The sequence below is a fragment of the Ascidiella aspersa genome, chromosome 1, assembly GCF_963924565.1.
Source record: "Ascidiella aspersa chromosome 1, kaAscAspe10.2, whole genome shotgun sequence".
NCBI lineage: Eukaryota > Metazoa > Chordata > Ascidiacea > Phlebobranchia > Ascidiidae > Ascidiella > Ascidiella aspersa.
Window position 1 is genome coordinate 5,966,027 of NC_139447.1, and position 15,360 is coordinate 5,981,386.

Here is a 15,360-nt window from a genome sequence, read left to right on the forward strand (position 1 = left end):
TTTTCAATAACTTACCTAATGACGTCATTGTCGTTCGAAAAGTACAGTGAGCAAGCTGATGAGTGATGAGTAACGAAATTATTTCTAGAATATTCTACAATAAATCGGAATTTGATCAATTATCACGCCCATTGATACAAAAATGTCTTTTTTTTCTTACTCAACTAAATTTTGGTAATTTTTGATTTTTAAACTATGAATATATTTATTATCAATAATTATTTAATATGGGCAGGATATTAGACAACTCTTTTGATGATAAACAGTGTCCAAACAGAACCACGAAGGGTGTGAAAAAGATCTACAAACAAATTTTGTAATTTATAAAAAGCAAAATACTAATAGTTACGCAAAATGCATCACCAGTTCTGCTTGAAAACCTAATTCGAAGAGATATATATAATACAAGGTGTGATTCATTTAAAAAGAATCTTCAAATATTCTTATTTTGACAAGCTGGTAAGAGTAGGAAAAGTTGAGGATGCCTTCAAGAGTCATATATTCAATAAAATTTTCTGAAATCAAGGAATAATATATTAAGGCTATTTTTGTCTAGAAAGTTTTATTAAAAATAAGCCGCCGGTCGTAGTTTGCTCAGGCGTGATGTACTCTAAAATAAGCTCTATTTATATCCCACGAACCAGGTTTCCATTATATAGAGTTAAACTTGTAAACCGAACGCGATGCGTGACTTGCTCGTCGCGAAGAAGCTCGCTCTTCCTCTGCTCCTCCTCCTCCTCATCATCAACCTCTCCACGGCGTTGGTTCCTCCGGACACTCGCATCCGCGGCTGCGAGAACTTCCTCGACTTCCTCACGCGAACCGCAGTCCAGTACTCGGCCTCCTACTTCGCCGACAACCCTCGCGGCAACGGCACCTCACTAGACCCGGGGATGGTGGACCCACCGACGCCGGCTGCCCTCTTTAAGGCCTTCTACGGAACCACGGCCACGCCGGCCAACTTCAAGGAGGCCCTGCTGCAGATGTACTACGCCGACCCTGGACGCTTCGGCCTGGCAGATGACCAAGACCGCAATCTGATCCAGCTGCGCTCCAACATCTACACCTACGCTCAGGCGTCGAGCTGGCAACTGGCGAGGCGCAAGTTCGGAGTGCTGGTTTACCTGGGACTGACCGACCTGGCCAGCGCCTCCCGTGATTGGGTGCGCTTGCGCTGCTTGCGCAAGGAATACTTGAAGCTCGCTGAGACGTTCGTCGTCACCGAGCTGGAGAAGTGAGTTTTGAACTCGATCGTTCGATTTTGTCTTAAACTAAATGTTCTAAACGAAAATAGGAAAAGCTTGTTAAAGCGAAATGGGAGATTAAACTTTTAACTCGATCGTTCGAACGCTGTTGTTTTGTATGAAGTCGACTGTTGAAAGCAAAATGGGAATCTTGTTTAAAGCGAAATGGGAAAATGAGAAAAGCTTGTTAACAGCGAAATGGGAGATTAAAGTTTTGAACTGAATTGTTTGATCTCTGTCCTTTTGTGTGAAATCGAATGTTAAAAGCAAAATAGAAAAAAGCGATAATGGGAAAAATTTGGTGTTAATATCGCTACTCGTCGGCAACTAGGTTATCGGTGCTAATCGGACCGAAATAAGAAGTGAGATTTAACGCCGTGTGTTTTTTTCCTGCGAAAGTTTACATGCGTGTGAAACATCGGACTATTTTCTAACGTGAGGAGTTCTCGACGTTCTCGCGCCAAGTGGCATTTGTCAAATGTATATGTAAACATAGCAAAACAGATGCCGACGTGCTGAGCGAGACATGGTTAAATTTAAACTGGGGCACTTTCAAACGATTCATGGCAAGGTTGTTTGTGTGTTTATGAGAAATTTAATACTGGTGGTCAGAATTAATTTATTCCGCTTCATTTTAAAAAGTTCTATTCTATGGCATCCAGAAGTGCAAAATTTCTAGAAACTATACAGCCATCGACTTGCAGCCGCACCGCGTTTAAATCCCGGACAAAACGCGATACGTGACAATACGCTCTGAGTAAGGATTTCCACACTTGTGACTGTTGTCCATGTTTTTTCGGCAGGATTCGCAACGAGATCGGCGAGTTCAGGTTCGGCCGGTTCTTGGACCTCGGCTCTGGCACCACCCTAGCCTTCGTGGTCGACGACACGGGAAGCATGGGCGGCGAAATTGAGGCGGCCAAAAATTTTTGTTAAATTAAAAAACAACTGTAGAATCACTTCGGTATTTTTCAAGCTCAATTGACCTAAATGACCAATCCAAATAAATTAGAGATTCCAAACCGCTACTGGTCGTTATTTTGGGTATGTTGTGTTTTTATTTGTTCGAACGATTTACCAAAGATTTTATATTCATGATATTTTTCACAGATGATCCTTCGTCAGCGGCAAGGATCGTTGGACCAGGCCCAGGACTTTGTTCTTGTTCCTTTTAACGACCCCGAAGTCGGACCCTTGACGGTCACCAACAACCAGGACGTATTCACAGCAGCCATAGAAAGGTGAGATTGACGAGAAGGTGAATATAAAAAGGGTCGACACTACGAGACTTCCACTCACATTATGCGTAACTGAGTTTTTACCAAGTATACCTTGAAATATTCACCCCCACAAAGCAACACAATTTCTTCGTATACAAACAACAGCAAACAAGGTGTTGTTTCAGGGATATCCGATAATATCGAAAGCAGACTTGGACAACTGGACAATTCTAGTTTTCTAATTCATTGAATTAGAGCAAAATGCGACTAATTCTAATTCTAATCTAATTTGTAAATTGCTTGTGCGCTCTAATTCTAGTTCTAATCTAATTCGGATTTTACCAAAAAATGCTACTTTGTCCAACGGCATTTTTACTTTCTTAGTGAAAAAAAAATTGAATTCCAACTATTTGGTTGGAACGTAATTTTCACAGTCTCGAAAGCATAATCTATGCTAAAAGGCATCACAATTAGCACACACATATTTACCATTCACTTTCTTATTAGAATAATTTGCAATTTACTGAAACTGATTGTGAATATTCAAATGTAATTCTAGTTCTAATTCTAGTTCAAATTCGTTTTTTTCAAGAATACTGGTAATTCTAATTCTAATCTAATTTGAGAAAACTCAAAATGATCTAATTCTAATTCTAATCTAAATTGAAAAAACTGAAATGCTCTAATTTTAATTCTAATCTAATTTTAAAAAGCTAAAATAAATCTAGTTGTCCAAGTCTGATCGAAAACTGATACCCGACGCCCAGCTGTAGTATCGGTACCGATCAGACACCAAATTACTATAGGAATTTCAGACTTAGTTTACTATCCCCCCCAAAAAAGTGATAGATTAACATCTTGAGGTAACTATAAACGTTTTTTCACTAAAAGCAAATTAGGACTTACTAATCTGAAAAACATGATCATGGAACGTTTTGATTTCATTAATTTTGCTAGAATAAATCGTTTTCAGACCAAGATATTGTAGGCAATGAATATTTTTAACTGAGCATTGTTTTACTTCAAACGGTACAAGCGACTTTACAGTTAAAATATCTTTGCAGATGTCACGTTAATATCAACTAGTTAATAAGACAAGTATCCTAGAAATAATCGTGATTTGGACTCGTGACAACTTACCAACTCCCCTTTTGAATATTATGTGATGAAAAACTTTTTGTCATAAATCGACGTATATGCTGAGAAATATTGTCAGTTGGATCTTCAGTTCGGAATATATAGCGCGTTAGAACCTAAATATTTCCTTGATAATTACGAGATTTGGTATCGGATCGGATCGCGATACTTTTTGTCCAAAATATCGGTATCGAAATAAATATCAAGTATCGTACATCCGTAATTGAAACCACTATTTCAAGATTTTTTTTTTTTTTTTTTTTTTTTACAGCCTTTACGCTCACGACGGCGGTGACACTCCTGAACTGGCGATGCGGGGAATTTCGTTGGCGGTTGAAAACAGCAGGTTCGGCTCCACTATCTTCGTGATAACCGATGCGGAGGCGAAGGACATCGAACTACAGGTTGGACTAACATTAGATAGTCACGATGACATAACTAATAGTATTACCCCACTTCACCGTTGGATCATTTAATTCCTTCCTTGACCCTGTTTTTGTCTTTGGAACTGCATCGAACTACAGGTTTCGACTGAGATGAAATATTCCTAGATAATAGTATTACCCCAACGGCCCCTTTGGGTTTTTTAATTCGTTTCTGAACCCTGTTTTTGTCTGTGAATCGGTTGAGCAAAGAAATAAAAATTTTACGTTTTTAATGCGGATTTTATGTTTCTTATGCAGATAACTGCCCATAAAATGCCGCAGACTCCTATAGGTTTACTGTACTTGTATCAAATAATAATCTAACTCATGTTTGAATTGCTTGATGCGGGGGTGTCGGTGGCAATATCCAGGCGGCACTCCGCTCCGCTATACCCAGTAGATTAACCGGTTAAGCGCCTTTTCTACAAGCATGAAACTGCCTTAGGCCTTTCGTCGGACTTAAAAAAAAGTTAGTGGCAGTCTCCTGTATCGATCCTATCTTGCGATCGGTTTGCCAACGCGCCATATTAGAGATTACAAGGAACAGGAATTCTCACGAATTACGCATGAATTTAAGACAGCATATGGAAGAAGCTCTCAGGATCCATAACAAAACCGAGACGTGTGGAGATGGGCACGAATCTTGTTGACTTCACGTTGGAATTTATTTTCTTCCAGACTTATGTTTATCAGTGGAAAGATCCACACACATATGTGTGTTAACAACTGAGATCTAGCTTTTCTAAAGCTGCTTTTTGACCAATGATTACAGCTTACGTATCTTTAGTACACCGAAAATTATGAAAGACTTACCGAATCTGTTGATCTATGATGCAAGCAGGGCAGGCTAGAAAAACAACTGGCCTGCAGTGAGGTTCGAACTCACGACCCTCGCTCAGACCTAAGTTTTACGCGATTCTTTGGCTTTTACTTTCCAAACGAAAACACTATATTTAAGCTTTAAATTTAAACGATAACCAACAAGACAAGCATTTAAAGTTAACTCATTGTTTTTATTTTTATTTCAGGATCTGGTCGTGGCTCAAGCCAAGAGAAAAAATATCAAGATCACTTTTCTACTGACACGAAATATCAATAAAGTCATGTGTAGTGGAAGAAGCCACCTGTAAGTGATGAGATATTGCAAATTTACTTTCTAACTTTGGGGCGTAATGGTTTGAGGTTGTAGTAAGGCGTAGTAAGAATATGAAAGCTCATACTGAAATATTTCCAACATGATGTTGAAAATGAATATAGAGTTATTCGAAACGTTCAAAATGATAACTTCTGTATAGGCTTGGATGTTCCAATTACTTTCTAACTCTTCCTAAATGCTGTTAAAAAATATAAAATCACATTTTTAGGTTTCGTTAAGCCCTATTTTTAGGATGACGGTTTAAAAAATATTAAACTAAAAAAGTTAGATGTTGAATATACAGTATGTAGATTTTAACTTTTAATACAATACTTATCCTGGGGAATTCGAACCTTCACCCATATATCTGAACGTGTGTGTATCCAGTGGGGTGCGGTATCTTTAAGAAATTGATGCTTGCACTAAACTTGTTAGCAGCAGAGCCTAATGGATTAAAAGCACTTGAATACTGACGTCACGTTATGACGTAACTTTGTAACGTCGTTTTTTAAATTCTTCATGATTCTCCACACAAAAATCCCAGACCCGCCCGTCAATTAAATCTATACAGATATTAGTAAATACCAGTTGTTGTAAACTCATTTTTTAAATAAAGCACCAGTCAAGTCTTTTGTAAAATAACTTGTTTTCAGTTTTATGAAATAAAATACTTCAATCCAAGTCATTTTTTCAAAAAAATGAATTAAGTCAAGTCAAGTTAGTTAAAAACAGTGACTTAAGTGCACTTAAGTCAAGTCAGTCATCACAACACTGGTAAATATACATAGACATTACTCGTACTCAGGGCCGAATTAGCGGTGAAGCCTAAGGCTGTTTAATAGAAAAGGGACTAGTTTTGCAAACTAAGCTATAAAAAGTAATAAAAAATAAAGTACATGCATGAAAAATTAAAATTATTGACTGCAACAAAAAGTAACCTTAAAAAAGGGCCGAATTTTTCAAGGGCCTAAGGGTATAGCCTTAGTAGGTTAATACGCACGGCACAGTATCCATACGTAGCCCCGTATGGTTAATGTTTTGATGGTTAATCAGCTAATCGATGTTTAGTTCAACACCCTTTCTTGTTTTACGTATAGCGGCCCCGTGGGATCGCTTGGCTATCGACGTTGCAACACTCCTTCGTTCAAGTTCAGCCGGGAGCTGTACAACTACCTGGCGGAAAGCACTGGTGGGAACGTCCTCGTCGTCTCCAAGTCGTCTTTTTTCAGCGCTACCGAAGTGATTGACAGCACGATCAAGCAGGGCGTCGTCGATATCAGCTTCGAGGTTCTTTCGAGTAGGTGGCGGGGTTTAAAGCATTTACCTCTATTTTTATCATGGGCTAACATCGAATATTAAAAACATAGCCGGATTGATGTTGACGACAAGCGATGACACTTTTGGCAGAGAATGTCGATTTATTTCGTGAAAAATTTAGCGAGAAATCTCGGCAATTAGGTGTTAATATGGCTGAATATTAATTTCCATGAAATATATACAAGTATTTTTCGCTAAAAGTGTGTTTGCTTTGCTAAAGCCAATACAAGGAATGTAAAAAAATTAGCTTATTAGAGGCACAACTTTCGGAGCGATTGCTCAAAAACAATCTCGGCGCGCCAATTACGTCTAGGTCGCTTAAAACGGCGATGAACAGATCTTTTTTCGATGTATGATTTATGTTCTCGATGCAAAGGTCTCAAACTAAAAGTGCTTTGCGATTAAAATTAAATGATGTATCAAAGCAACTATAACAGACCTAGGCAAACTACGACCCGGCCTGCCAAGCAATATAATCCGCCCGCGATCAATTTTCAATAAAACCTTTTTCGGCAAACATTAGCCTTAACCTTGTTTTATTGATTTCAGAATTGTTTATCGAATACATTATACTTGTAACAAGGCATCTCACCTGTTACTACTCTTACCAGCTTGTCAAGACAAGGGTGTTTAAAAAATCTTTTAAAAGCATACACAAGTTGTATCATGTGAATTCGAGATCCCCTTTTTTGAGACGGCCCGCCAAGAAATTTTCTGTTTTTTTATGCCCAATACTAAACTTGAAGGGAGTTCTTGATAAAGGACTATTAGGCAAGAATGAACATTCCGTATCGATAAATCATGTATTTATTTTCTCCGTGTAACAGCATTATCCATTTCGTTACGCTTAGTGATGTTTTATTCTTTACACTGCTTCTGTTTTCCTTCTCTGAATGCTTTACTTGTTTGGCCGTATTACCAGTCCAGTTTTTCTCGAATTAATCTAAATGACGCTGAGCTGTTGGTTCTTTCCGTTCATCGAAACGCTACTAGAACTACTAAAAGAGCAAATTAATCGTTTGAAAATTCGAAGTGGGTCCCCGGTCGCGTTTTTGCGATCCCTTTGCTGTAATATACAACAACAAACCAAAATTATAAAAAAGGATATAGCCATGTTTAAAAATGTTTACAAACCTTTCAATAATTAGACTTTTATTGTCAGCCGTTTACTTTTTTGCCGCGAGATGTTTGAAAAGTTAAACTAAACAATACACGATCTTGGAATATTATAGTCATTCATTCAAACCATCTTAGAAAATTAACAAACCTAGAAAATTAACCAAGCTACGTTTGAACTTGACTTTGACTAACTGAGATTTGGCGACACGGTGGTGATTACAATTTTAACGCGAAAGTTTGTAAAACTCTGAGAAGCTACAGTGAAAATTCGGCCGTGGCACCTGTTGAGGTGGACAATTCAAAGCTAATTGGCATGCTAAAACCCGAACTTACGCCGTCTCCACTTGACATTTGCAACCTGCATTTCTGTTGATTTTGCTATCTTCAGGCTATATTAGGCATGAAGAAGCATACGTGCGTTGCGAGACTTTGCGAAAATCGTTTGGCAATATTGGATACAAATGTTTGCATATGCCCTTATTATAACGCTCTTAACCCAAAATATTTGTACGGAACGTATGCCAAAAATATGATAGACGATATGAATAGTGTTTGTAGAGTCTTCTTTTAGTAGGACATAAATGTACGTATGTATGTAGGCTATATGCACATTGCTATATGGCTAACCACAGTGTTGTAATGACTCAAGTCACTGTTTTTAAATGACTTGACTGAGGTCTTTTTCTCTTTTACGTTCATGTTATTTTCAAGTAAGATGTTGCTCATAGTCGGACGAGTTTACTAATTTTACTAGCAATACTTTTTAAGATACGGATGACTTGGAATTGACTTGCTTCGATTATGACTTGACTGGGATTCGATTTGTTATTGATTTCAGAACGAGATACCATCTGTGACTTCTCTCTATGTTGAAAATAAATAAAGAGTTATTCGAAACGTCCAAAATGATACCTACTTCTGTATGGGCTTTGATATTCTTATTACGTCTTACTACAACCTCCAACCATTATGCTCCAGAAAGAGATTGATTTTGACTTTCGTTATTTTACAAATACCTTGACTTGGACTTCATTCATTTCCAAATGATTTGTATACAACATTAACCGTCCTGTCAGGGCCAAGTTTGTGCTTCAGCACACAACGCGTTCCTGGGGAGACATATTTCTGTTGCAACCAAAAAAATAAAATTATTTCGGCTGTCGTAAACTGTATTTTCTATGTGACATCTTAAATCGTCCTGCGGCAAGTATTTTTTAAAATTTCGGCTTGAATTCACGTAGGCTAAGTAAGCTTGAAAAAATTGGGTTGTACGCAGCCGGAAAGCGTAGGCACACCGTCTAACGATGGATACCTAATTTCCTTTTTTCTTTTCACCCTTAATTTGCAGGCGAAGAAACGCGAAACTTTGCCGTCCCCGTCGACACTGCCTTGACGGAAATGTTCTTTCTATTTCTCGGCTCTTGCCGTGACATCACCATAACTCACAATGGTGAAATACTTCCTTTGAAGGTAAGTGTTAATATTGAACAAGATCACAAATTAGCTAAATTGCTTTACAAGCTACGTTTGATCTCTTGACTGGCGTTTGATCACAGTTACAATAATAGCTTTAGAATAATTAAAGTCACATTGATGACTGACAACCTATGGTAGCCTAAGGTCATTTCAAGGTTCAATTTAGTACAGGACATATTCTGTTGCTGACCAACACTATGGAATGCGCTATTTCCTTTCAATTAACGTCATTGAATTATAATGTGTTGCTATTATTTCCAAATAGCCATTTGTCGATTAGAATTTGTTTCTATGGGATCAGACATTTTTCAAAGCAATATTAGTATTTCTTTAAAAAAATGTCTGATCCTGGTTTTACTCGGGTTTTTAAACTTCAAGTTTTATTGTTTATATACGCGCCAGCGAAACAATAATGACAAGCAGAAACCTGCTGCCAATGGTTTTGGATTCTATAAAGATACGCCCTTTTATATATTTTGTTTCTATAGGATACCGTTTCATTAGGCAATTTCTATGAAGGCAAGATTGTGGTTGGAGACAAGTTAACGTTACTGCGCAAAAAACATGTACAGTCAAGGTAACCATGTAACGTCTAGTGATAAAATAAACATGTAGATGTAATTTTAATTTTAACTCTGTTAGTAATCCAACGTTACAAGTATCTGTCCTGTTTTAGACCGTAGCACGCTCGACTGAAGGATTCCTGTTGACTTTGGCGAAGCAAACTACAGTTATCGGAGAAACGGCGGTTTATGAAACATTTGAAGGCAGGAGATTTTATCGAGTATCCGTAAAAAAATATTGTACCTTGTAGAACGATATAAAATTTCGAGTATAGGCCTTGGTTAATGAAAATCTATATATCCGCTACGTATAATGGTAGCATATATATCACAAACACATGGCTAACCCCAAAAGCCAATAGACTAAACTATAAAAATAATATTATGTAATCGATTCTTAGGTCAGCCACTATTTTCGGACCAAGTTACTTTGCTGTTGAACATTTACGGTGGAAACAAACTTGGAAGAGTGCGAGCTGTCAAGCTGATCTCCAAGGACACTGGGATGGTCGTACGGACCTTCAAGTAGATTTACACTTAAACGATATACGCATCATAACGGAAGCGTAAATAGAAAATATGCCTCTTTTAGTTGCTAGGTATAAAATGTACCGTTGAATCGCCCGAACAAAACACAGCCGATGATTTCAATAAAATATTACTCTTCCTGAAAGATGTGAGGCTTACAACAAACTTAGTTTAACCCCCAAGAAAAAGAACACCAGAGGACTTTAAATCAGATTACGAAGTACATCAACAAAAATATTATTGGCTGTAGTACTATACTGAAAACATTTTAGTAGTGAAAAAATAGAAAATGTTTTGGGCATTTGTTTTATTTTCTTGAAACTGATTACAGCTGCAATAGCAACCGAAACACAGTGATGTAAACAAGTCATTTTGAAATGAGTTAAGTCCAAGCCATAATGAGAGCAAGTCTGTTCCAACTCCTTGTCATAAAAATTAAACGTTAAACTATTAAAATTGGTGAACTCGTCTGATTATGAGCAACACCTCACATACAAATAATACAAAACGCAATATATAGCAAGCAATATGTTTTATGTGCAAAAACTAAGATAAATAACCCAATTTAAAAAAATCCCTAATAAAATTTTATTTCAACCAAAGACATTTGTCCAAAACTTAAGTCAAGTCATATTTCTCATAAGACTTAAGTCGAGTCAAGTGATACTGTCCAAAAAACTTAAGTCAAGTCGTTTGAGAATAGTGACTTAAGTGCACTCATTGATTTAAGTCATTACAACACTGTCAACACGCCTTAAACATATTGTAAATGTTAAAGCGCGGCCATTTAGTGATTACACCTTATTAACATTAACAGATTTTCGTATTTACTTAACGCAGAGTCACGGCCAATCCACCGCCGGAGTTTCGAATCCCGATAGTGCGCCCGCCCACCGACCCAGTGCTCGTGTTAGTAGAGGGGACAGACCTCTCAGGTGTGGCCTACTCACGCGTCATGACCACGACCATTGAGTTCGTGCATGTCAGCATTCAGTGCTTGGACATCAAGACGACCGTGTTCAGGTAGGGACGTCTGTTTTGTCAGTTGAGCGTGGTTTTGCAGTGGGTAACGAAGACTGGGGAACTATTAAATGATTTCACGTACAGTTACTTGGCTTTAAACAACCAGAAGTGGGTGCTGAGTTAAACTTAGGTTTAATGAACAAGACAAGAATGCTGTGTTAAACTTATATATAGCTTTAATGAAAAGACGTGTATGCTTTGTTAAACTTAGGTTTAACGAACAAGACGAGATTGCTGTGTTAAACTTAGCTCTATTTAACAATACATGGATGCTGTAATAAACTTAGGTTTAATTAACAAGACTTGGATGCTACACCAAACTTGGCTCAAATTAACAATACGTGAATGCTGTACAGCATGGTTGCTCTATTAAACAGAGGGCGTTAGACATAAGACGACCATAAATTTAGGTGCGGCCGTCTGATTTGCCAGTTCAGCGTTTTATGCAGTGGTTAACGCAGGCTGAAAGAAACTGCCAAACCATTTCACGTACAGTTACTTAACTTTAATTAGCAAGACGTGGTCGGCAATTTTTTTTGTCGCGGCCAAAATTCTCTTTCAAGAGCTATTGAAGGCCCACTACGTGAAAATTATACGACAACATGGTTAAAAGTAAATGAGGTACATATATGTTACAACCGAACATATTAAAGGTCCTACTGATTTTTACTTATGTGCGTAACTGTCGTCTTAGTGAACATTTTTCTAAATTACATGCCAAGATGGATTCGTAGCAGATGCATTGTTAGATTAGCACAGATAATACTAAAAAATGTGTTTTTAGAAAAAATGTGTTCCATTGAGATTTATAAAATTAAAAATCCATATCAAAAAATAGAATTTAGCTAATGAAATAAGTCGAATATAATTTAAATTGAACAACCTGAACCGTTTTATGTAACATTTTAAGAACCAGAAATAAACCGAACAAATTAAAATGAATTTAAACCTCCACCATTCAATCTCTTTCGCAGACCCGGGGACTCGATACGACTCAACCTTGCTATCACCAACACTGCTGAGAAAGCAACGTCACTTCAACTTGGAGTGAGTGACACCCAAGAGTACGTCAGTGGCGCTGTGACACCCTCATCGGTGACACTTGCCGCAAACGGTGGCACCGCGGAAGCATCATTCGGGGTTACCGCTGCTGAAAAAGCCCTGGCTGGATCGGTTACATTGATCACCATATCAGGTGAGTTTTACCTAAAATTGTAGATCTCAAACTAGGTAACTAGAGTAAGTTATCATTCTCATTGAGTTTAGTTAAGGTTATATTTCAGTTAGTGGCAGCAAGTCATTTTTATGACTGTTTGTTTAAAAGTTAGAGCATGGTTTGTTACCCTCGCACAACCCACGGGGTGCTAAATCAAAGAAAATGTATTGCTGTAATGTTTTTGCTCAGTTCAATGTTAAACTAACTGAGATTTTATTATTGTGTTACTGTATCATCAGTTAGTTGTATAACAATAAAATCACAATGGTTTTGTTATTCAAGCAATTCTAGAAGGGGTTGCGACAATTGGTTGGTGAATTGAAAGGGAAGTGAGAATTGGTTAGTGATTTGAAAGGGGTTGCAGCAAGAACAAAAGGTTAAGAAGCGCTGTGTCAAGATTGAATGACTCGTTGCGAGCAATTTATGTGTTAAAGATGTCTGTCATCTAGCGTGTTACAGGAGGATTTTGGCAGCAACACAAAACTTTTTTCCTTGGCAGCGAAGAGCAACACATCGAATTTTTTGCTTTACAAAACCTGCGAGTTGGTGGTCGGGCAGCTCGAGCGCCCTCGTGTGGGAACTTTCACCGTAAAGGCAAAAATCAACTCGAGGTTTGCGGAAACGATCATGACAAGTCTTGTGCAGAACGAGTAAGTGGTAAATTTAATATGACTATACAATATACATAACGCCATATATGTGCTATACGTAGCACTAAAAGGTTTTTTTCGTCAAACAAATCTTGACGCACATTTTAAAACAAATCTCTAGCGGGACCGCAAAACAGAAGTAATTTTGGATAGACGTAGTTCAAACTCTATACAGTTTTTTATTGGCGCTTTGTTGGACTGCGTTGGTAGTTAAATCACGGAAAAGAAGCCATGCGTAAAATATAGCTTTGATTAACATATGTCTGTGTCTGAATCAGAATTTTCTTTCGAAAAACGAAATCTGCCTGAATCCGAATGGTGAAAACAAACGATTCTGGTTGGACATCGATGATAAAGAATAAAAGAAGTACAGAACTTTTTTTTTAGGTTTAGTAAGTTCTGTACTTACCTTATTCTGTATGTCTGTGCCTGGTTGCAAAAGTTTATGTTAAAGCTGGAAACAATTTTTTTTTACTGAAACAAAAGTATGAGACGTATACTTAACACGAGTTTGTCTTTAAACGGTATGGTAAAACAGTTATATCAGACCTAATAAGCTGTGAAAAATAAAAGTGACTCGATGAACGGAACGATTTTCGAGCGTTTATGTAACGTGCTAATGCCATAGGCGTAGCCAGGGGGGCCTAAGGGGCCATGCCCCCCCTAAAAAAAAATTTATAAATATTTTACTCTTAATAATTTGTTTTGTAGTATTCATGAGCAGTACCACAATAGTCGATCACAGGATGCCACACCTTCAATTGTCATGCATTTTTACGTCACTACACTACTTTTAGACAGTTTTTGCTCTTTGACTGTTTTTTGAGTATTGCGTTAACACTCAGTCAGTTGCTGCTCGAAACGGTTTGCTAGCATTGTTATTTGTGTTCGTTACGGCAGTTAATACATTGACAAAAGCTAAACAAAAACTTCCAACTTTTTACTAATGCTACAGGACCAGGAGCCTAACAAAATAAAACCCTTCTTTTGCTTTACAGTGCGGACGTGAGTAGAAAGGCTGACTTTTACGTCTTGCTTCTCAAGGACGCTTTTATCACAGCCTTCAGCATGACTGTTAATGGTGAGACGTACGATGGAACAATCCGAGAAAAAGAAGAGGCAAAACGTATTTTCAACCTAGCTCGGGTAAGCCATATTACAAGTTTAAGAGACGGGCTTCAATGTAACTTACATATACTAGTGCGACGTTTGTAGAATGTTGTATTTCAAAAAACGCCGAGGTAACACTTTTTCGTTTGACAAAAATGCTTTATACAGTGTTTGATAACATTACAGGTTATAGAATATGGCTTCTATCGCGATGTCAGTTTAATTTAAATAAAAAAAGCAACTTTCCCTAAACTAACCGATCTCTTTTATTACATAATCAGCACCATACCGAATATACGCCGGGTTTACAAATAGCCGAACAGGTCGCCCTTCGATTAAGTCCTGGTAATCATAGTGACACAGGTTGATATAATAATTGCATAGTGTTGTAATGAGTAAAGTCATTGACTTGATTGACTTGACTTAAGAGCACTTAAGTCACTGCTTTCCAAATGACTTGACTTTACTTAAGTCGTTTGACCAAAATAACTTGACTTGATTTAAGTCTTTTGGACAAGTGACTTGACTTGCACTTAAGTTATCGTCGAATGACTTTACTGGGACTTGTTTGCAACGTTGTTGATTGATGACTTGTTGTTTTTGCAAAAGACTTGACTTGGAATTGACTTTCTCTAATTATAATGTGTATTTATTCAAAAAGACCTTACTAGGACTTAAATTATTTTTCGAATGACTTGACTGGGACTTGAGTAATTTCAAAATGCCTTATTTACGACACTGCAATTACATAACTCAGGAACGGGACCTGACTGCTGGTCACGTGGCCGCTAGAGACACATCGAATTCTGTCTTCAAAACCTCGGTCAACCTCGCACCAAGGAAGACGGTTACCTTTGTTCTGACCTACCAGGAACTGCTGCAGCGAAAGCTTGGCAAGTAAGAACAGTGTTGCTTAGCGTACCTTGAAAAACTCGGTGAGCGGCTTCTTAAATGGTTACACTTGTCTATTGAAGTAAGCTAACAAACCTCTGTTACAAATGCCAATAGATAGTTTGAGTGAATTACACATTTAATCTAACACTTTACATTTGGTCTTATTTTTACAACGAGTAAATTTTATGATATTCAAAACACATCATTTGAGGATTTTAAATAAAGCATTGCCAGGAATTTGACCAATTAGTTGATAGGGTGTGTCTTTTAAATGAGAATGTTTTATGTCAAATAGACTGTAAA

General features: G+C 37.6%; 1 protein-coding gene across 1 annotated transcript in view; it reads left to right on the forward strand.

The window, feature by feature from the left end:
- The first annotated feature begins 674 nt into the window (after positions 1 to 674).
- Positions 675 to 15,360, forward strand: part of LOC146166741 (inter-alpha-trypsin inhibitor heavy chain H3-like) — a 30,698-nt gene continuing 16,012 nt past the window's right edge. The window contains exons 1-13 of the mRNA XM_083384846.1: positions 675 to 1,234; positions 2,048 to 2,169; positions 2,353 to 2,485; positions 3,873 to 4,005; positions 5,055 to 5,152; positions 6,259 to 6,458; positions 8,946 to 9,067; positions 10,043 to 10,161; positions 11,005 to 11,187; positions 12,162 to 12,382; positions 12,903 to 13,053; positions 14,052 to 14,199; positions 14,921 to 15,060. Of these exons, the coding sequence (XP_083240972.1) occupies positions 684 to 1,234; positions 2,048 to 2,169; positions 2,353 to 2,485; positions 3,873 to 4,005; positions 5,055 to 5,152; positions 6,259 to 6,458; positions 8,946 to 9,067; positions 10,043 to 10,161; positions 11,005 to 11,187; positions 12,162 to 12,382; positions 12,903 to 13,053; positions 14,052 to 14,199; positions 14,921 to 15,060 (2,321 nt within the window). The 5' untranslated portion in view covers positions 675 to 683. The remainder of the gene's footprint in view (positions 1,235 to 2,047; positions 2,170 to 2,352; positions 2,486 to 3,872; positions 4,006 to 5,054; positions 5,153 to 6,258; positions 6,459 to 8,945; positions 9,068 to 10,042; positions 10,162 to 11,004; positions 11,188 to 12,161; positions 12,383 to 12,902; positions 13,054 to 14,051; positions 14,200 to 14,920; positions 15,061 to 15,360) is intronic.